General features: G+C 35.2%; 1 protein-coding gene across 3 annotated transcripts in view; it reads right to left on the bottom strand.

Annotated features, from left to right (window-relative positions):
* Window positions 1-24,315, bottom strand: part of BRD1 (bromodomain containing 1) — a 60,311-nt gene that overhangs the window by 20,687 nt on the left and 15,309 nt on the right. For 2 of the 3 annotated variants that reach the window (XM_030961032.1, XM_030961033.1), the window contains exons 3-8: window positions 22,207-22,363; window positions 15,822-15,953; window positions 12,592-12,720; window positions 11,349-11,661; window positions 10,312-10,572; window positions 6,611-7,099 (exon numbers count right to left, since the gene is read on the bottom strand). In XM_030961032.1, the coding sequence (XP_030816892.1) occupies window positions 6,611-7,099; window positions 10,312-10,572; window positions 11,349-11,661; window positions 12,592-12,720; window positions 15,822-15,953; window positions 22,207-22,363 (1,481 nt within the window). The remainder of the gene's footprint in view (window positions 1-6,610; window positions 7,100-10,311; window positions 10,573-11,348; window positions 11,662-12,591; window positions 12,721-15,821; window positions 15,954-22,206; window positions 22,364-24,315) is intronic. The other variant, XM_030961034.1, reaches the window with a different exon arrangement.

Here is a 24,315-nt window from a genome sequence, read left to right as displayed (position 1 = left end):
CCTTCCCCTGTGCATGCCAAAGAAATTACATCTGGGTACCACAATGAGAAACATAGCAGAGAGCTATTCAATTCAAACTATCCCGAAATACTGGGCTGTGTGTGTGATACAGGGGACAATTACATGCTACCATAATTACTCTTTATGAAGGGCATTCCTCTATGCATGCAAATGTATGATCTAATCTCTTCTAACTGAATGAAAAACGGGAAAAGAAAAATAAAAAACACCACAAATCCACACACAAACTTTCTCTGGGAGACATTAATCTGCAGTCAATCACACTGTGTAAACTGTCCCACTCTCTCCACTCACAGCAGAACGGGCCATAAGTGACTGGTACGTTTGCATGCAAGGTTCAGTGCCTGATGCTGCTGTTGGAGCCACTGGATTAACCTTTTCTATTGTCCACCTCTTAAATCAGACCTGTAGATGAGTATGTGGGGGTTGGACTGGATAACCTTTAAAGGCCCCTTCCAACCTGAACTATTCTATGACGTTCCAAACGGCTCAGCTCACTTGATCCACGCTGATACACTCTACGTCTGGGAAGAGGGGACTTCACCATATTTAAGCCTGTGAATTTGAAGGTAGGTCATCTATACTCAGCCACAGCACCACGGCAAGCATCTTCTTAAATAAATTAAGAACAGACTTACAAAAAGTATAGTGTGACTCTCCAAATTCACTAACTTTTTAGCTATTTTCAATAAATCCCACAGTTCTGTTTACCATCTGCACCACACAGAAAAAAATAGTCTTAAATGTCACAAATTAAGCATGTAGGGGACTATGACATTTAATTCTTTTACAAAGCCAAACCTGGGCCAAGAAATGAGCTAAGTATTAAAAAAAAGAGAAGAATAAAAAAAGCAGCACTAGAATACCGTAAAAGGCTCCACAATTCCTACAGCATCAGGAAAAACAGAAAGGCTTCCAGAAACATTTGCTTATTATTACAGAAGATTTGGTTATAATCATCTCAGAACACACAGCAATTGTATGTTGGGTGCTAATAATTAGTATCTTAAAAATAATCCAAAAGACATCACTTTCAAATATATTAACATTTTTAAGATCCAATTTTTTATTCTAGAAAAATGTCCAGAATACTAGTGTATAATGGACCTTATGTATGCACACATCTCACAAGCCTTGAAAAAAGCACCACATTGCCATTTACCCAGGTGTTCATCAACCCCCACCACTCTCAACTATGTTGCTCAAAATTCGCTCTATTTTAATAACATAAATCAAGAAATAGGAAAAGCATTTTTCATCATCAGGAAGTTAATACTATGATTATTTATATGAAATAAAACCAGAACGAACATTTATGTTCTTGAAACACATTGTGAGTGTTGATTGGCATAAAACAGCTTCCTACCCCCTCTTTCTGCCTTATGCACTAATGTTATTCTATGTCTATTACAAAACCGTTCCCTTATCTCTCAAAATGTTCCCAGAAATTAAATTGGCATAAATTTTCACAGGCCTGGCAGAACTCCTGGCTTAAGTTTGAGTGGGCCAAAAAGAAATTAAGAAATGCAATGAGGTTCTTTTATTTTTTTTTTTAATCATAATTTCTTTCCTTAATTTGCTTTATTTTCTTAGTAAATGGTCCTACATTTCCCAGTGGCCTATCAACCTACCAGAAGACCAATTAACCAAACATATTTTGACAACTGAACAGCCAGACTCCTGTGCTCCCCATGTCTCTACACTGACAAATTTAACAATCCAGAGAATAATTCCTTTTAGGCCTTTGTAACCTCCTCACAATCTCTAATACTTTGTTTGCAAATACACCTTAAAATGTTTTATGTTTCCAAACCTCCTGGAGTCAGGCAGCTGAAGTTCTTGAACACCATTAAGTGCTCAAATAATTAAATTTCAAATCAGACTTTACATGAAACAATCACTATGCATTTCAAAACAACAAACCAGGACTGTGGATTTGTCAATAGATTTAGTCAAATTGTTGCACTTTATTAATGAATATCAATTATATATATATATAGATATATATATATATATATATACATACACACATGTACTGTCATTCCTGTCTATGCTAACCACAAGAGATATTTGGGGCTTATACCAACTATACCAATTTGGGGCTTTTTTTGCTGAGGAACCTTTATTTTAGTTTTTTTATTTACTTCGAAGATGTAAGTTTCTTAGATATGCATGTTTTACTTTCACTTCCTCCATTTAATGAATGGTAATGAATGTTGTGCATATAAAGCCTGACTTTTAGTCAAATGGGCCTGTGGTCCAGAGAGGCAAATATTCATTAGAAATCAAGTACTCAAGAATTAAAACAATGAACTGTGCTCCATTTCACTCCAGACACAATGTCTACCCTTATCATATCAAAATTAAGTAACAGCTGTCCTCACTACAATATTAAATTCTATCAAATACAAATGGAATTCATATACAGGTTACCTGCCATCATTTTATAACACTTGAACAGAAACAAAGTCAGCCCAACATTTACTAAGAGATTTAATAAGGAATCTGTGTTGTATACTGATAACTGTATGTGAAGTATGTATTAAGAAATTGTAAATTCCCCCACTCTGTGCTTTTTACTGTGTGAATATTCTACTTCAGTGATCCATATTCTAAATACTTGTTTACATGAGTTTCAGTACCTTGAGAAAATCTGTGTAGCCGGAAACGAAAATATGAAGTAAATTATATACTTCACTGAAATTTCCTACTATTGCATTTGGACAATAAATAATAGAAACACAACATACTATAATAATCACTATCTGAAATCCTGATTCTGTGGTAAGTTACAGTGGTTGTTTTAGGATAGTGTATTTTAAATCCTTACTTTCTAATTAAAATAGAGAGTACTGTAACAGCAACTATCAATTTTAAAACCTAAATTTACAAAACCTTAGACATGATTAATAACACCAAGTACACAGGCAAGTTTCATCTGATCATAAGCTAGCATTTCATAATGTTAAAAAGGGTTTCTTGAAACATAAATTTGTTCCATCTGCTGTCTTACTAATACACAACTGGTAGAGGCAGATTTTTAATGGTCAGTAAAATCTACCTTCTATCCATTAATCAATCGCATTTTTCTCTGATATAACAACTGCACAAAATATTTCCCTGAAAGACTGATTCATCTTTGGAATGAAAGAGGAAGGTAAGTAAACAATGGGTATTTGGAAAAGGTCATTAAACTTGTCACAGTTAAGACTTGACATGCCCAACCTTCAAGAATCATACATCAATCTCTGATGTCACCAAAATTTCCTAGGTAAATCAACAATCTTCTTTTGGAAATTGTTGCTAGATACCATATGAAGCAAACCCAAAATACATCAAATATGTACAGGAAATTTTTAAACACGTCTCCACTATGCAGCTGTCAGTTTCTACACAGGAACTACAAAGACAGATGTACTCTGTGATAATGTAGAACACTACAAAATTTAAATTTAAGATTACACTACACTCCTGCTTCATATATTTTAAAGATGCACATATGAAAGGTCACAGTATGGAAATGAACTGCTTTCAGTTCTCCTTGAAGGCTAACTCATGTTGTTCAATAGTCCTCTACTTCTGAAAGAGCTGGCATTTCAGTAATCCTATGTATGAAAACCAACAGCATCTGGGACACCACACTTACAAAGGAGTGTGTCAGTGGATTCTATATGTGTCTTTCTTGAAAATAACTGGAAAAACATCAACCCCAAATGTAAGTCAAGAGAGCACAATAAAAGCAGTCTACAAGAATAATGAAACAACCAGGTAGGTGTGGTTTCACTCAACTAAATAAACTTTAGAGTCCTCCTTTGAACTTTGTAATGTAAGAATACAGGAGTGACAAGAAAGGGGGAAACACTGAAGAGACTGCAGAGTAAGGGACAGAAACAAGACATCCTTAAATAATGTCAAAAACCCTCATATTGGCTATGAGTAGGTAAGAAAGAAAAAATATGTGACAGTGCAGCTCTCAACCACTTAAAAATTTCAATCCTTGGCATATTAAGTGGTTCTTTTTCATGATTTTTTCTGTATTCAGTAAAATTAAGGATAGTTAATATTCACACCATTCAAAAAAAACTATGCAACAATAATTCATTTTCAACTGCAAGGATTTCCCCCAAAGCTGGTAACTCAGTCAATGCACACAAGAAGCCTGTTGCATGCCTTTTCCTATGACTAGATGGCTTTGGAAGAAAAAGCTCTGCTGGATTCTACTGAATAAAAACATTCTTACCTACAGCACGAGATTAAATTGTGTAAAAAATAACCATAGAGAAAGAATGTATTGCTATATACATCACCTAATGCATTTTTATCATAACACAGACATCTCCATGAATCAATACCAGCTGCACACACAAAAAATCTCAACTGTTTTTAAATCTTGGTAAGTATCTGACATTTGTGCTGGTTTCCTGCTGAACTGTAGCTCAAGATAGCTGCCAACTGCAAATTACTTAAATCAGTGTGGAGACAAATTTGAAAATAACACGAGGAATAAAATTTTCTATGTGAAAGCAAAATGTTTACTTGCCAACGGGCAAACTAATCAAAGGAACAAGATCTGATAAACTGCCACTTCTATATGAACCATATATGCTTAAAACACAAGATACTATTAAAGAATAACTACAACATTTTCAGGTGAATATTAATTGGCCAAACTGTTTCAATTCACTCTTCTTGAACAAGTACCAATTCTAACTATAAATGCCCCCTAAGTTTTAGTTCTACACAAATTTAATTCTCTTTATATCTTTACTAGCTTCAGAAAAAGACTACATAATTTTGTTTTAAATTAACAATAGAAAAGCTTTTTAACTTCTGTATTTTATTCCTGTAACTAGGTTGTTAGTTTTGAAGATAATCAAAAGCACATTTGCTTTACATACACCTAACTCCGCAGAGAGAAGGAAAAATGGCTGAATTTAAATGTATTCAGAAATCTGGTGGGTTTTGGTTTCATAGCTGCCTTTTTTCCCTTTAGGAATTAAGTTAGTTTTCTTACAAAATAAAAACCTTTCCTTCCCCTAAAAAAAAAAATTTACAATGTTTAACACAAAAATTTCAAGGAATTAGGACTAATTCCCAGTGTGATCTAGCACAAAATGATTCACTGTGTGTGATAAAATGCAATCTATGCTCAGGAACATAATGAAATTATCTAGGTTATACACTGGCAAATTAAGATATTTGGAAACCAAAGTTTTTATATTATTAATAAAGATTAACTAATTTCTATTATCACACTGCCTTCACTTGGTACTTACTTCAGAACTAAAGTACCAGATCTAATCTGCATGCTCTTTCCAAGCTGTTAGGAAATTGAATGCTAGTTGGGGGTTTCTAAACAGGCAAACAGAACAAAACCCCAAAAATATAAATGAAAAACAATTCCCCTCACTGCATCTTACATAAAATCTTCTCATACTATGATTTCAGCATTAGAATCATTAGTGTCTTCATGTGATCATTCAAATAAACCCCAGCCAACCAACCAATCAAAAAAAAGTGCAATGCCCCACACCCCGAAAAATCCTGTTATTCAAAAAAAAATTCCCACCAAACAAAAAAGAAACAACCTAAAAATCAACAATACTTCCCTTTTCCCCAAAAAAATCCCCCCTATCCCTCCCCCAGCTTTGGAGTACATCTTCACACCTAATGCTCAAATTAAATTCCTATCTCTTTCAAAGAGACAAATCCCCACATGCTGTTTTCATACCTGCATAAGGGTTCCCAACATGACAATGAGACAGAGTATTTATTTCAAAGGTAGTATAAAAGTCATAGCAATGGCCATGGATGACATTAAGGAAATACCCATAAGTAATTTCCTGATGCTGCTTTTCTTCCTCAAAGGTTTTATATGAACTTCTCAAATAAATAGAACTATGGTGTGCTAAGAAAAGATATAATTAAAGTTTTGAGAGATATAATTATTGTCTTGAGCTGTTCCACACTAATGTATCAAGATAACATTTTCTTTCAAATATCCTTTAGAGAACTCTCAGTAAGAGCATAATCTCACCTTCAACTCTACTGAAAGCGCATAGACTAAAAAGAAAACTACATGAAGTGTCATTATATGTTGGGCTTTTAACACTTCCATAAAATACATGGATATACAAAGTGCCTCATACACAGTCATCAGTTTCATAATATAAAAATATGCTTGGAGTAACACTCAGCAAAATGAAATCATACCTGGCACAATATTTTTCATGCTCCTGCTTACTAGCCTTCTACTTTTGGCATGACTTGTCAAGTTTCCATGTAGTTTTAACAGGGAATTTGCAAAAAAGCAGCCAATTCATCTTTCCTACAGGTTTCATATACACCCATATGTGTACTTAAAAACTACATCATGAAACTAAAGAACCCAAACTTGGTTCAGTAAGTCTAATTGTCAAGGGCCAACACAAAAATGAATAACAATTTTTTGAACTGTAACTACTCAACTGAGAGGACAACCTGTTTCAAGTGCTAAAATCTGAAGATTAACAATCACATGTAGGTAAAAACTAACAGGTATGTTAACTTTCCAGATGCATCCATTCAAATAAGTTTTGTAAACATTTACCTGTATCCAAGCGCTTTACAGGGGACTCATCATCAACCTCAGAATCTCCACATGCACTCCTTGATCTTTTCCTTGGGTGCAGAAATGTCTCCAACCTTGGAAGGACTACAGACAAAAAGGTTTTGGTCCCTAGCTGTGGAGAAGTTGGCTGGGTTTCAGTGTTCTTTGCAGACTTTTGGGGGCTTATACTTTTCGATTTGCAGAAGAGAATGGATGTACGTCTGTTTACATCAGTTGATGACTCAGCTACAGCAGAAACAGTCGACTCATTGAGATTACTGTCAAGTAAGTGTTCTGGAGTGTGTCCATTTATTTCTTTCTGAATGGAAGTGCTATATAATTCATTATCAAATTTTACTCTTTTGTAAAGCTTACTCTGCTCTGGATTGAGTTCTACTGGTTTGAGGGTTGGTGGTTCTGAATTAGTCTCCAAGTTTGAAGGAAGAGGTAATGCATCTGATGGTTCAAGTTTAGGGGGAGATTTATCTCCTGAAAAAATTATAAATAGAGTGTGATTTTTGAAAACCTGTAGTTATAAAGTCTATTATAAAACTCACTATAAATGTGCAGCCCACCAAATAAATTTTTGTCTGGAAACAAAGCATAACATTTTAAAAGCAAAACTTGTCTAGCAACAATCTGTCCTAGTTAGTAGTTCCTACTTTTATACTGGGAATGCAACAGGGGTAGAAAAGAAGACATCTATAGTTGGTGTTAACAATTTATACCTGGATAAGTACTTGCTTCTTCTCATGCAGTTATGTTAGTTTCATTAACTAAAAACTACTAAAATTTTTTCATTAGGAAGTTGGGGTGGTGGATGATTATCTGTTAAATGCAATTATACTGCCATTCAAGTAAAATTTTTTGTAAGATACCTTTTTTTCTACTTCATCTTATCAATATTCACTTTACCTACCTATGAAAAATTTTATTAGATAATCAATAAAAATAAAGGTACTTGTAACCTCTTCTACTTGAGTGAACTAAAATGTGTTAAAAAAATCTACACAAGGGCATGATTTGTAAAACCTTTTTACAATTGTGACCAGAAGTTTTATCTACGAAAAAGTAATAAAAATGGAGAAGAAAAACCCAACATCCCCAAAATCATGCAGCTTGATTAGCCTCTAGTTGAAAAATAACACACTTGATAATGAAGATTTGATATGAGAAATCAGAAAAACCACTCTCTAACATTTTTCTCCCCTTCTCCCCCACACTTTAATATTTTTAGTATGATCATGTCCCACTCAATTCCACTAAATCCATGCTGGGAAAAGACAATAGAGATATGACAGTGAGTGTACAAAAGTAGTTTCAGTTTTTTATCACAAGTAATGGGAAAGAAAATAAACACCCTATTATTGCAGTATTCCCTGATACAACTAGGATGCCCTAATCCATAATCATCAACTCAAAAAGATGAAATCTAGCTTCCAAAAGACTCTTTCAAAATACAAGAAAGGAAATACTTATTCTAGAGTAACTGTATAATGCTAATGTACTATTTATGCTAAATAAATATTTTATGTGATATATTTTGTCACATAAAATATTTTAACTTAGTTAAATTTTCTATGCCACCTGAGGAAAGGTGTAAAATCCCAAAGTGTTTAAGTTCACTATTTGCAGTTTATTTTGTTTGGTTTTGGCCCAGCAATATTTACTTGGAAATCAATGATTTCTAAGCGCAAAAAAAATCTTTACCCTGTTGTTTAAGGTTTAATAAAACAATAGCATAGTACATATTAAAAATACCTGGTTTCAAAATACAGTGTGACTGGGCTTACATCATTTGCAGGCATACAGGTATTAGAATTGGTAACTAATATTTCAGGAAGACTGTAGAAGGAAATGTACAGTCAGATAAGCACAGTAAAACTATCAGCCATTAAAAAATCCTGTGCTTTAAAATCTCCATGGTGCCTTCCTTTGTGAACAAATTCTGATTTTCTTACAACTAATTAGAAAATATTCGCAGAAAGACTGAAGAACATAAAACCACTTGAGAATTATTTAGAAATAAAACCTAAATTTCCCAGGGTTATTCTGGTACTGTATTTTCCACATGATCCAAGATTGGGAACAGAATTGCAAGGGGGTAATTCACAGTTCTATCAAAGTCAGCTCCTGTAGAGATCCTGGGCACAGGATTTTGTTTTTGGTTTTTTTTTTGGCAATTTGTTTTCTTTACTCCTCTATGTACCTTCCATTTAAGAACTGAAATTTGAACTAATTATTATTACTCTCCACTAGATCAGAACCATAACAACCATACCAATCAAACCTGGATCATGCCTTTCATCATGCTTTATTTAAAAAGCCTACCATAAATATAAGGAAACTACCTGTTCATTTTGGGCTACTTTTTTCACAAAAAACTGCTGAAATGAAAGGCTGTGGCATCAAAATGTTAAGCTACAAATTTAAAAAAAGGTTGTGGATTCATTAGATGCCAAACCCCACGTTCCTAAAGAACTGTATTTAATACCATAATCACTTGAAGATTTAAAAAATAGCCCAATTTAAAAACCCAAACCATTAAACATTTTGAGAACACTTAAAAACCTCAGAACAGGATAATGTGCTGATTCATGTACACTTTTTCTACCAATGCTCAAATCTCCAGCAAGTTCTGTTTGGAACTAAACACTAAGTTGCTGTTTGAATGGCAGTTAAGGACAATCATTTAATTGACTTCACCTTTCAAAAATTTTGATAGCATCAAGCCACAACAAACAGAGATTATTTTATTTATTACCATGCTTCCACTTTCCCTGGAGCTCTTTCCTCCTCCTATTCAAGGCACTTATTCAAAAATGAAACACATCTCTTAACTCTCCTAAAGAAAAAGTTTAGTTCCTTAGAGCTAACCATGAAACAAAGTCAATAGAATTCTTATTTGAGTGACAGATTTTCTTTCCATCATTTTAAAATAAGCAATAAAAAGCTCAGAAACTAGATTAAAAAGCTAAAAATGCAAATATTAAATTGAATTAAAATATTAAGTTAGTCCTTCCAGCACACTGCTCTCATTGAAATCAATGGCAATTAGCCAAGAGTAGACAGTTCTCAGACAAATGTTTTGAGGAGGAAGAGAAGCAAAAGGGGAAGAGGTAGGCAGATGTGGCTGACTTGATTCTACAACATGAAATGTCTTAAGTCTTATCAATATCTAGCTTTATTTAAAATAGATAAATAAATAAATAAATAACCCCAAAGCTTACCCACCCTCCTCCCTAGAGTCTGGAGTAGTGAATAAAAAAAGTCTAGAAACACAGTACAACAGCCAGAGTCTTCATTACCATTGACCTAGGCTCACATGATGCCTAATACATATTTTGACATTTAAGTGTATTTCCAAAAGTAAAAAGATCTTTTCTACTCAGGCATTTCCAACTGCTTTTCATCTGATATTGTCTGCACTTTCATTTTTTAACACTTAAGTTTTTAAAGCCTTGCTACCATGAAAAGTAATGGATGGAGGTTTTCTTCAGAAGATCATTCTACCCTTAAAATATTTGTTGTGATTAGGCAGCTACTTTCATATTTTCAAACTATTATTTTAATTTTAAAATCAGTATTTTAAATTTAATATTAGTTAATCAAATTCTTTAATTCACTCTATTACTCACATCACAGCACCTGACTGAAGCAGTTCAGACCAGTACTCATTTAAACCTGGTTTACAGTCTTACCTTCTTCTTCTCCATCTTGTTCTAATGCTGCACTTTCTTCCTCGAAACTTCCAATACCTGACTCTATTTGAGGAGCTTGGTTGTGTTGCTGACTGAGTTTGTTGCGAATAATGCTGATTTCTTTCTTTAACAGCTTTGCTCTTTTGCTCCTTGACCCACTGGATTTCATTGCACAGGTGAGATCAAGTTTTTCTAGCAGCTCTCTCAGCTGTTCCTCCAAGGACATATGTGCTCTGTTTGCAGGATTCAGTAATCTATCCACTGAAGTCAAAACACATACAATTGAAAATGTGTTAGCATCTCCCAGAACATCCTCAGAACAGTAATACAACAAAAGGAAAAAAACTGAATTCACATGCCAAAATAGAAAATACTGTCAAAAAACTATTTAGATCATAGTCAGAAATACTGAAATTAATTCCTACTATACAGTTACTATTTTTCTTAATCAGCATTTTGATCAAAAAAACTAAGCAGTAGAGCAAAGAAATAAAAGGTCAGAAGGAAGACATAATTAATCCTTCCCTCTTTAACAGATTAATTGCTTCTTGTTAGAGAAAAGGACAAAATTATGGTTATAAAAGAAATGTGTTAATTATTCTCCACTGCCAAACCTTAGAAAACTCATGTGTATGTCAAAAAAAAAACTATTTAATTCTTAGTATTACAAATGTGCTCAATTTTTCAAGTAAGTTACTCAGGAATGTGCTGAAGTTTATGAACACTGGTATTCATTTTCCATGCCTTACAAGCATATACGATCATGTGAAAGAAAGCACTCAACTTAAAAACCTTTTCTGCGTAAATTGTTGAATTAGGCTCTTACACTGCCAAAATCAGAATCCAGATAGCACTGATGTCTTATGACAGATCTGGTAGAATAGAAACACCAGACTCTTTCAAGCAATGCTTTTAATGGGGGGGTGGAGAATCAAGTTAGCAAACTGGACAGCAACAATCCTAAACATCTGTATGGAACATACACACTGTATGCAAGGAAAAATGCAACTTTCCAAAATAACTGAAAAGCATCTTACCATCTTCCCAAGAGAAAGGCTGGGGTGACTCAAGTTTAGGCCGTTCTGGTAAGTGCATTCCAGTTTCATTGTTATAACCAATTCCTTCAGCATCTCGCCTGGCTTGCCTGAGAACTACACCTCCTTGATCTCTTAACCGCACTGCAGCTCTATAAAATATTGTATCTTTTGCATTGTATTTCATACAGTTATCTATGATCAGATTGAAGTCTTCTTCAAACTCGGTGAGGTTTCTATAGCCTTGAGCTTCTAACCGTTTCCGCATGGTAGAGAAATCCATAGGATGTTTAATATGATCCAAATAGTCTGGAACCTTTGGATAAATATTTAAAACACAATTAGGTAAAACTGTCTTATTACAGAGAAAGTAACATTAGTTAGAACTGATCCACTTTTTAAATGTATCTTGTAACACCTCAATACAAGAAATTGAAGATGTAACTTAGAATTGCACATCTAGATATTGCAAACATTTGCATGCCAACAGAAGTTTAGATATTATAATATTCTGCATGTTGGGTAACAAGTTTGAGCTCTACTAAGAGATGCTGAAACTTTTTCTTGGGAATTCTGTGGTTTTATGTACTCCTACTTTCAGGCAACTATGACAGGACAAGGGAAAATGGCCTCAAGTGGCACCAGGGGCAGTTTAGATTGTATGTTAGGAAAGATTTCAACACTGAAAGGTTGGTTAAGAATTGAACAGGCTCCTCAGGGAAGTGGTGCAGTGGCCATCCATGGAAGTGTGGCACATTGAGATAAGGTTTAGCTGGCATACTGGTACTAGGTCAAAGACTGGACTTGATGATCTTGGCAGTCTTTTTCAACCTCAATGATTCTACATATAATAAACAGATGTGTATGCAGTATATGGATAAATGCACATCATATACTCTAAGTCTGTCTAGTTTCACCTTCAAGTAAGAACACAGTATCTGCATTGCAATTTTTGATACCCTTCGAATTTGCTTTACCAAAATTGTCTTACTGAAAAGCATCAGTATGTACCCAAAATACTATACAAGAATGGGGTATTTCCATACAAGTTATTTCCATACAAATTATTTTGGTATATAAGCATAAAAAGGCTTTCATAGCAGTAGACCATAGCTCATAATGTTAATTATCAGAATAAAGATTAAAAGCTAACACTGCTTCTACCTCTGTATGTAATGACTTGTTTCCTGTACTTAAGTGCCACCAAGCCACATGTAAACACCAGGAAACACAGCTGCAAGCATACCTCTTTAAGGTTCACTGGCTGAGCAAATATACGAGCAGAATCCTTTTCCTGCAGCTGATCCAGAACTGATCGCAGAAGTACAGTGAATGGAATAAGCTGAAGCTCCATAGTAACCTGCTCAAGCTTGACCTAAAGAAGTAACAGTCATCCAACTGAGCATTTCCCCTTAACATACTGTATTAAAGATGTTTAGCAGCAATAGTATAGTATTTTAAACAAGAGATAAAATACAAATACATTTAAGCAAATGAGTTCAGTACTACTTTCAATATCTCAGTTGGCATTTATCTGACAGGTTTTCAGCTAATGATTTTATAAGAAAAAAAAAAATCACTCTCATTCCTTCAACTCCAGCTTCCCAGAACTCAAATTTGTATTTTATATGCAAGAATTTTGTTCCACTTTTAAATGTGTTTTTTTAAAAGATGCTACATAGCAACAGCTTCACAATTCACCAACAATGTGAAAACAGTAAGAATTTAAAGGTAATGTTTCAAATTAAATTTCAGTTGTACAGCTATGTTCGAAGTTTAAACAGCAAATCTGATTTTCAGGCTACATAAGACCAAAACAAAGAGTAATTGGAAAGACAATGTTCTACATAAATTCCAAGAAAATTATTTCAAAAAACAAAATTAACATCTCCAAATACTTCAATATCCTTCAGATTTTTTTTTATTTCTGACACTACTTCAATTCCTCTCTAGCTTGATTTTCAAGCCATTTTAAGAGTTATCAACAATGAAACAGTCTTGCTATGGCTAAAGTAAATTCTTAATGAAAGACTAAAGGTGTGTGCACATATATATAATATATGCATGTAAATAAAGTATAAGCAAACACGCATATGTAGAGTACATGCATATAAATACATGTGTAAAGCAAGTGATATGCGAATACACGTGAATGATGCATAGAATTCCAGAAAGCACTCCAGAAGGACAAATTATATTAGCTTGCAATGAATGTTCACAGTTTGCAGAAGTAAAAATGAAATGGTGTTTTTACAAATAAGGACCATTAAAAACTCCTAAGTGCAAACATTTTGCGTTCACAAATTTCATGTAAGCTTTTATCTTTTTGCATTATCACTTCCTCAAATCTCTCCTCCTGGCAACGTTAACTGTAGAATGCTGTAGGATTTCAGATGTAGCTTTTATTTTTGCTTTTTTCATGACAGAAGGATATACAAGTGATACTAAGTATATGGACGTGTATTGAGAAAACCTGCACAGGTCAAATCTTCTACAGTTCTTCAGAAACCAATCATTTTTCCAAGTCTAATAGAATGTCTTCTTAAATAATTTCTCTATACCAATGCACACAGCAAGGGCAACAAACAGAAGGAGCTGGTGGTCAAAGTGCTGGTAGAGAGCCACACCCTAATTTCCATTACTGAAATTTGGTTGGATGAATCCCATGACTGAAGTATGACTAGGGATGGTCAGAAGCTGGTCAAAAGGGCAAGGAGCATACCGAGGGGCAGCAGGGTTGTCTTCTGTACTGAGAAATGAATATACTGTGAAAAGTTGTCTCAAGAAAAGCCACGAGCAGGTTGAAAGCTTAAGCACCAAGGTGAGAGAAGGAACCCTGTGGTCGGTATTTATTTCAGATATAGGGGAGCCTACTGACAAAGCCTTCTTGCTCCAGCAACAGACAGGCACTGCTTTTGCAGGCTCCTGTCCTGCTGGGGACTTCAACCACTCTGACATCTGGAAACATAGCATGACAAGCTGTAGGAGACTCCAGGAGTGCATTATGGATAACTTCACAAGGCAAAGCTTCCATGTGGGGCACAAGATGATGATTCAGGACAGCCAGCACAGCCTTACATAGGGCAAGCCCTGCCTAACTAACCTAGTGGTCTAACCAACCTACTGGACTTCTATGATGGAGTAACTCTTCAAGCAGACAAGGGAAGATGTCATCTATCTGGACTTCTCTAAGGCCCCTGACATGGTCCTCAACAACATCCTTCTCTCTAAACTGAAGGGAGATGGAGTCAATGGGTGGACTGCTCCACAGGTGAGGAATTGGCTGGATGGCTGCATCCAGAGAGCAGTGATCAATGGCTTGGACTCTGGATGGAGAGCAATAATGAGTGGTGTCCCTCAGAGGTCTGTACTGGGACCAGTAGTACAGTAAGTATTTTCATCAATGACATGAGACCAAAGGATCAAGTGCACCCTCAACAAATCTGCACATGACACCAAGATGAATTGTGCAGTTGATACACCTGAAGGACAGGATCCCATCCATACACAGACCAACTCAAGAAGTGGGCCCCATGGGAATCTCACGGGGTTCAACAAGGTTGAATTCCAGGTCCTCCTGCACCTGGGTTGTGGCAACCCCAGGTATCAGTACCAGCTGGGGTATGAACAGCTCCAGCCCTGTCAAGAACTTGAGAGTACTGGTGGATGAAAACCTCAGTATGAGCAGGCAGAGTACTCTTGCAGGCCAGAAAGTCAACTGCATCCAGGGCTGGATTGAAAGAAGTGTGGCCCGCAGGTCAAGGGAGGTGATTCTGTTCCTCCACTCTGCACTCATTTGGCCCCAGCTGGACTGCTGCATCAAGCTCTGCAGCCCCCATCATAAGGCATAAAGCTGTTGGAGTGAGTCCAGAGGAGGGCCACAAACATGATCAGAATGGAGCTCTCTTCTGAAGAAAGAGTGAGGGAAATGGCGTAGCTCATACTGGAAGAGAGAGTGCCCAAATGAGACTTTATTGCAGCCTCCCAGTACTTAAAGGAGGTTTATAAGTAAGGTGGGGACAAACTCATTAGTAGGGCCTGTAGCGACAGGACAAGGGGTAACAGTTTTAAACTAAAAGAGAGTAGATTCAGACTACCTATAAGGAAGAATTTTTTTACAATGAGGGTGAAGCACTGGAACAACAGGTTGCCCAGAGAGGTGGTAGATGCCTTATTCCTGGAGAAAGTATAGGTTAGATTGGACAGAGCTTTGAACAACCTGATCTAGTTGAAGATGTCCCTGTTTATTGAAGAGGGGTTGGACTATATAATCTTTAATCCTTCCTTTCAACCCAAGCCATTCTATGAAAATTTTATATATTTTAAATAGTTTGAGTGCACATGCATGTACATATGTTACTTGACCCTATGTAAGCATTAAAATACAGCTGGTCCTTCTACTGAAAAAATTGTGAGAATACTTAAATTATCTTTCCTTCAGAAAAGCTTCACCAAATTAAAAGGTGCTGCATTTACCTGTTCTCTTTTTAATTTTTCACGCTTACGTATAAGTTCTATCAATAAACGTGCTCTTTCAAGATCATGGCGCAGCCTTTGCCAGTACTTCAATTTTTCTTTTAAGGCTTGCATTTCTTCATCATCTTCTCTCTAAGAAAAGAACCAAAACATTTTCATGAAAAGAAAAATGCATACCTCTTTTTATAGGATAGTTCTCTACAACTACAAAATGTATGCACATAATAGGAGAATCTACTGCGAGCAAGTTATGGCACTTGCTCATAAACTTCACAAGCTTCATGCTGCACCAACAGAAAACCTGTGGTCAGGGTATCTTCCAGAGTTACTCAAGGGTCTAATTGAAAATAAAATCTAAACTAGAAAGCATTCCTATGGCAATGGCTATTGACATCAGAAGAAGCAACACAGCAAACAGCAACCGAGGAATACAACACCCTGCAAAATACAATACAAGATTTTCACATCAAAATCCAAACTAGGTGAACCATTTTCTTCAGAAGCTCCAGCCTGGCAGAAACAAATTACTCATGTGGTCAACACAGTCCACCGCCCTCACACCCAGCAGAACTAGGACACACTTGTAACAAAAAAAAAAATATTATGGCTTATAAGGACAGGAAATGAAAAGCTGTTTATTAGATAATATAGTAACTTCAAATGGTATTGCAGGTGAATAATGCAGCAATACACCCTTTTGGAAAATGGATGAAAGAATTTAATTTACACATTTTTCAGAGTAAGTAATGTTTAAACACTTGTAGTATTTAGATTGATTTGTACATAAAAAACACAGAGTGTTTGTTTGCCTTTACTATTTTTCATAAGGAAAAGGAAGGATACTAGAATACTACTTCCAGGATTCAAATGGTATTGGTAATTCATCAGAAATGAGGCCATAAAGTAACTGAATTCCTGATATTAGTACCAATTACACAAAAGAAACATCTGCTTTGGAAAATTATTACATTTGAAAAACTAGTATTTTATAAAAGCATATCTGAGAGATATCCAAAGCTTTGCATGCTTGCCCGTAACTAGCATAATGCAATATATACTTGTTAAGTCATCTTGGAAGGCGTTCTAAAATCTAAAACAAAACCAGTAAATTCCATCAGCTTTTATATATAGAAGACAAAGGAATAAAGGAAAGTATTTAAGGAGATGAACAACAAACAACATAACGAATTATTACACCAAAAGCCACAAATTCTTTAGGAGAAGAATATTCAGAAGTACCATAGGTCCTCTAAAGGAAGTCTGTGCCGTTTTTCAGATAGTTGGCTCTAAAAATAGAATTACAAAAACTGAAAGCTTAAAAACATTATCTAATAGATTTGCCCGAGCTATAATTTTATCATCTGCATTGTATTTTATTGCTTCATGTACTTTGTAAAGGTAAAGCTTAATTTTATTCAAATCTCTGACTTCACTGAAGTTGAAAATACTTAAAATATCAACTACTTCTGTACTAGAATATACCAATCTGGAAATAAGTTTGTTCCTCTTTTCATTAAGAAAAAAAAACCCAAAAAACAAAAAAACAACCTAAAAACTGGAGCTAGAAACTTCTAGTTCCCTTTCCCAATGACTATTACAACTGACAGTTGTAATTTCTTTTAAAGAGTTAAATCTTTACACAGACGCGATAATTTAACTGCTGGGATCAGAATAGTTCAAAGTAAATTTTGACAGTTAATAGTATTAATATTTTCAGTAATTTTCAATTCCTTAAAATTCTGAGGAGACTCACTGAAATAGGAAGTCTACACTGCCACTAAGCAATACTCTCCTAAACCCCTTCATCTCTGAGTATAAACCTCATGCGTGGAAATGCAACCCAACTCTTCGTTGTACAATTTTTTCAGTTTTCCTGTTTGTCAGAACCAAAATTAAACTGCCAGAAGTAGCAAGCTTGTCATCCCTTTGCTTGCAAACACTCAGACCCTGCTTTTTGCCCTATTTAACTGCACAATTTAAGAAATTGGAGAACCGAGCCTGATGAAAGCTAAGTCAACAAAGTGTACTAGTTCTAGGGTGGGTGAGGAAACTTAAATACAGCAAGAAAAAATAATGTTACAGCAAGCCTTAGTGTTTATTAGACACTTAAGTACTTGGCTGAACCTCAAGGTGCAGTTGCACTCAAATAAAATAAAAATATTTTATTTTAATCAGTTGTTTTACTAATTTCATTCCCTATAATAGACCCATACTTGTCAATCTACAGATGTGACCCAAAATATCAAAAGCACCCTGCCTCCCTTTTTTTTCTGCACACATACACTACCTTTCTGAATGGCACTCTGGTTTGGAGATTAATAGCAAGCCTCCAATTTTTTGACACTTCTATGCAAAGTAATGCTGGCAGACAGTTTACAACGTAATAAATAACTCTCCTTTGCCCCAACCTATTCATTTTCTGACATACAACACACACCTCAATTAGATTAAAAGGTCAGTAAAAGTTGAAGAGAGTACGATGCACTGCTTTCCAACAACCAACCAGTAAAAACTCAAAATATAAAGTTTCTTTCAAATTTTTTAGCTTTCTGACATAGAACTTCCTGGTAGGAAAGTTCTTCTTCTTCCTTCTTTTTACAACTGTCCTGAAAACTACCAGGTTTCATCTGGCTGATGACACAAGAAAAATTTATAAAGAAATTCTCATTTGGAGAGGGACTCTTCATCAGAAACTGTACTGATAGGACAAGGAGCAATGAGTTAAAACTGAAAGAAGGGAAATTTAGATTAGATATTAGGAAGAAATTCTTGACCGTGAGGGTGGTGAGACACTGGAACAGATTGCCCAGAGAAGCTGTTAATGCCCCATCCCTGACAGTGGTCAAGGTCATGTTGGGTGGGACATTGAGTAACCTGGTCTAGTGGAAGCTGTCCCTGCCCATGGCAGCAGGGTGGGAACTAGATGATCTTTAAGGACCCTTCCACTCCAAACCATTCTGTGAGTCTATGATTTTCCAATGGACTTAGCTCTTGCTGAACACAGTATTACCTAGAAACATTACCTAGTATTATGTATTACCTAGAATAAGTATTAAGTATTACCTAGAATATTACCTATTTATTAATACTGAGGGAAGAGGAAAACATTTTTAAGTCTACACAAGGAACATGCAGCAGCTGAGAACTCGTCTCACCATTAGTATGCTACCAGTGTCTCCACACCAGAAGGAATACTGTCAGAGTAGCACCATATCCCTCCTTATGCTGGATGAGAATGTGTGAGAACAGCCTCATTCCTCAGAGAGACTGTAACTTAATATGATACAAACAAAAATAGAATGACAGTGATGAAACTGGACCTTGAGCAATACAATTAGTTTTATTAGCATGCTCTGCTGGACTTGTGTGGCAAGCAGACAAAACCATTTAGTGGCTGCAACTTGTGTTCTTAATGAAATCTTCGGTGCAGGTGTGATCTTAAGTCATCAGCACCTTCTCTTTTATTTCTTCTCACAGTGGCTTTAAACTAACATCACTACAGCAGCAGCAAGCTCGTACACTTACATTTCATGCCTTCTTTTCATTCAAGCGTTCTTAAAGTTCAGGGAAAAAAACTAAAATAATGAGGATATAAGTAGTATTAGAGTATTCCAATACCTTTCCTTAATTTCTCTAGGTGGAGAGAGAAGTGAGAGCATAAACCATTCTCTTACAGAGTTCCTTGTTCCTGCAAATGGTGAGGCAGTCCAGGTATTTTAGCCTGGTTTAAAACTCTTAGATCTTCAAAACCATACAATAAATGAACACTGAAACACATTTATTAGGAAGTCTAGATTATGAAGACCTCGCCCTTCACCAAATTTGTTCTAGTAATGTAACAGAGAGGGATCAAAACCACTTTCCACCATACATCCTGAAACCATTTTCAGGGTTTTGGTTCGTCATTATAACACTTCTTTCCTGTTTAAATAACAATTTTTAAAAAACCCTGAATCTTATTACATCACTGTTTATATCTGGTTAACTGAAAAATCTATCTAGGCTTCTTGATATTCTGACCCCTCACATAAAATAAAAAGAATTTTCCCATCTGCACTGAAAAGAATAATCATGTCTATCAAAAATTTTAAGGTTTTCTCACAACAGCTATGCCATTGCTGTTTATTGTCTTGGTTACAAATTGGTTTGTATTTGGGAGTAACAAAATACATTAAGTACCTTGCAGTTAAGACTGCTTTAATAAATAGCTATTGAAAGTGCTCTGGAAAAGACACAATGTCATACACAGGACACTTGCTACTCAACGAAAAGCACTAACTACACATTTTTCACCAACAGACTTCATGTAATACTCAGCTCACCTTGAAACTAGATTTTACTTTGAAAAGAACAAATTTTTCAACAGACCAATATAAACAGCTTCCAATTTATTTAGAATGCATTATTTCCTTATTTAAGAATTATTCTCAAATTAGAAAAGAAAATAAAGAACTACTGTTTGTACTGAAGTGTAAACAGGCAACTGATTTTTAAAATGCTCATATCAAAGGCCTATTTTATTTTAATCAAACATCAATTACAATAATAGTTTTATTGAGATAGTCATTATTTAAATACATAGTAGTTGCACCCTTATCATGCCATCCCAGAAGAAAAATGGCTTGTGTAATTTTTTGGACACTAACAATAGTCTAGTTCTATACTGCCACAATAGCACCACACTTCTGTGCTTGCCTTTAGTATTTTGTAAGGACTCAAGCTCATTTAAAAAAGAAGCATATTGTCTGACTAAATTAATTTCAACTATTATTAGATAACACTAATTAGGTACACTGCCAGGTATCACTCTTCAGAACCTCGCATGCAGAAGTAAAAAATTAATCAAACTTCAAAATGGAGTGATATAGAAACAATGAAAACAAGATAAACAAGTGGCTGATTTATATTCAAAGTTCACCTAAAAGGAGTCCACCTAACTGGAATTTGAGAATCTCAGCTATGAGGAAAGGCTGAGAGAGCTGGAACTGTTTAGCCTGGAGGAGAAAAGGCTCAGGGGCAGAAATCTCACCAATACACATAAATACCTGAAGGGAGGAGGCAAGAAGATGGAGCCAGGCTCCCTTCAGTGGTGCCCAGTGACAACACAAGAGGCAATGGGCACAAAGTAAGAACAGACATCAGAAGTCTCCTGTTTTTTTCTAAACTGTAAGGATGACCAAGCACTGGCACAGCTGCCCAGAGAGGTTATGGAGTTTCCACCCTTGGAGATAACTCAAAAGCCAACTGGACATGGTGCTGGACAACCTGTTCTAAGTGGCCCTGCTTGAGCAGTGGGGTTGTATCCAATAATGACCTCCAGAGGTCCTTTCCAATCTCAATTATTCTGTAAATTATTAATTAGTTTTTCCACAAGAAAAGCTAAAAAAACACACACAAACATGACAGATCAAATAATTAGGAAGCAGTGCTGACCACAGTATTTTTTATGATTACATCAATCAATGACTTAATCAGAAAACAGAAATACAATTCTAACAAAAATAACAGTTCTACTTCAGAGGGTGAAAAAAAAATCAATTTAATATGAGTAAATTATTATAAAATTAATTCCTACATTTTAGAAGCTTTTTTACAGGAAATCAAGTGCCAGGAGAATGGAAAGAATACACCCACCTACACATTCCATTCCATTAAAAAAGGTAACTCGGATGGAGTAAAAGTTTCCACATCACAATGCTTCACAGCATTTCGAAGTCTACATGCATGGACCCACACAATTTAGAAGTTTTAACTATTTTGGAAGCTATCCAGTAACTTGAATTCATAGGAGTGTATAACTAAACTTATGCTTGTCTACAATCCCACTTAACTGTGTCAAAAGCAAAACCAGAAGCTGAAATAGATCTGAACTTCATCAACAACTTCCATTTTGTTATGACCGAACAAGGTGGGCAATACACATCTGAATTTGAAAACTGTACACTAGCTGTCTAACCCCTTTACCCTGTTAAAATCCACATTTTTGTCAAGTGTCAAATAAGACATCTGCTTTGCATCTTTTGATGAATTTAAAATAACTTTTATTTTTTTATCTGACAGTACACTGATTAATGGGTTCCAAAAAACTACAACACTTGTCAAAGAATAATGGCATTATGATATTTGTGATGATAGCATTTTTGTGAAACATTTAAGCAAAACAGAAGAAAAAGCTGCACAATTTTTTTTTTTACATCTCACATATTAAAAAGTATTAGATAATTCCCAATTCCCAAAATAAGTAATACCACTTCAGAATAGGGTAAAGAATTTATTCAGTCCTGAGTAAAAAGAAGCTTTTACTTTGTGCTTCCTAGTTTATTTTTAACTCAATAAAAGAGAAAATTTCCAATTTCTTCTTATAAATAAAAAGTATATCACATACCTGTTGTGTGTTTCTTTGTGACTGTAAACTGGATTGCAGCCTTCTCAAGAGTGGAACACCATTCCTAGACAGTCTTTTAAGCAACCAGTAACTGTGCACTCGTTCAACAAAATGCTTCTTTCGCTGAATGGCCACCTGATTCATAATCTTATTTAATCTAAAACACGGAAAAACTGATATTGTATTTTTCACAGAAAAGCATAAAACATATTTATCTACGGAAGATAAACATCACATATATATATGAATGTATACTGTAAAACCAGAAGTCATCACTATGTTACTAACTTCCTTCAGTAAGATCCCTTCTAATACAATTATTTCTGAGCAGTAAATTACAACCAAACACATCTGCTTGACACTGCAGGTTCTACCAAATGCATTAACATACTTCATAAAGCTAAAGGGAATCAATTTTTTTGAAATCATTATTGGAAGAGCAATCCCAGATTAGGGCTGAGAATAAAGCTTTATGTGCAGCTGATTTTCCTATTGAGAATGAAATCAGATAAAAAGCTCCAAATCACTATGAAAATCATCAGATCATTTGTTGCCATGTTCAGAAAGATTAGTAGTTTATTTTACAGACAATACATCTTCAAACTCCTCTCATAAAAACATGCAATCAAAGTCTTGTATTACTCTATTAATATTAACTTTCTGACAAATAAACCAAACAAAAAATATAAAACACAGGAGCAATTGTTATTTTACCCCACACATACAAGAAAATAACCAAACAGAGAAGACGTGAGGACGATGCAAACAGTTAACAAAATATTTTGATCAAAATTAATCAGTATATTCTCTGAAGCAGCTTTTTAACCAAAAAAGTATATGCATATACTTTTTTACAAATACTCAAGGAAAGTGCTTTATGAACATCACATACCACAATATTGATTCCTATTTTTCAAATAATGACATGTTAGATGACCAAGTCTCAAACATGACAGTGGCTTCTGAAAACATACTGAAAACAAAGCTTATCTGAAACAAATCTTCAGCTGTTTGTGCCTACAATACCTTGAAATTATAGCAAAATAGAAGTTAGAAAAAGCTAATAGTCGTAGAATGAAAATATTTTCTCTTTTTATGTTAATGCTGGTATTTGTAACCAGTGGCAGCCCTTGTAAAATGAAGGCAAGACGCCCCAAGCTACCAACCCCCTGCATTGCAAGGGATAGTTCCTTCATCTGGGGACAGGGGTGAGCTGGAAAGAGAGCAGGATGTTAAACAGGGACAGAAAGGACAGTAACAATGAAAATAGAAATATGTTAATTCTTCACTCAGAATATTACTACTACCCATAGCAAAACTCTACAATTGATAGTAGAGGATTTATTGCATATTCTCCAAAATTTATTCCTAAACCAAGCAAATATTAAGTCAAGAAGTATCTGATTTGTAGAGCAGTACCATGAGACATTCAAACAAGAATCACGATTGTATATACATACTAATGTTTTTCTACTTTTCCCCTTTTTGTATTAGGAAGAAAGCAGTTTTGCAGGCAAGTGATAAAAGCAGTCAAAACATCTAAAGAAAATGTAAAGTTAGAAGTAAGCCTTGGGTAAAATGGTTTTTAAGAATATTGGGAAAAACTAAATATTTTTCAGGCTAACATACAAGTGAGTGTACTTTGACTTCAAAAGTCATCTATCCCTGGGATTTTTTGGACTGTGTAGCAGATAAGGTGCAATAGGTCTATTCAGTGCTAGTTTTCAGTCATCACCAGGTAGAGGCAGAGCAAACCCAGATTTTCTTTAAAATACAGTGCTATTGTGTCCTTTGGTTTCTCAATGACATTTTTTAAAATTAATAACTAAACTAGTTAGGCATCCCTGAAAAATTCTATCTTAATTTAAAGCTTAGGTCTGCAGATGGACTTCAGACTGTCTTGTACATCTTCCACTGGAAGGCAGACACAGGCTCCACAAAGATTTACTCAATGCAGAACAGATGTGACCCTAGTAAACTTCAAACAACATAATTACAATTAATTATAGAATGCAATCAAAGTCAAAACAACTGCTTTCACAAATCTCTTGGAAATGGTAAAACCTACAGAACCAAGTCAAAAAAAGCACAGCCAAATACACAGCTATT

The sequence above is a fragment of the Camarhynchus parvulus genome, chromosome 1A (assembly GCF_901933205.1).
Source record: "Camarhynchus parvulus chromosome 1A, STF_HiC, whole genome shotgun sequence".
Classification (NCBI taxonomy): domain Eukaryota; kingdom Metazoa; phylum Chordata; class Aves; order Passeriformes; family Thraupidae; genus Camarhynchus; species Camarhynchus parvulus.
The sequence above is the reverse complement of the archived record's forward strand: the minus strand, read 5'-3'. Positions and strand labels throughout refer to the sequence as shown.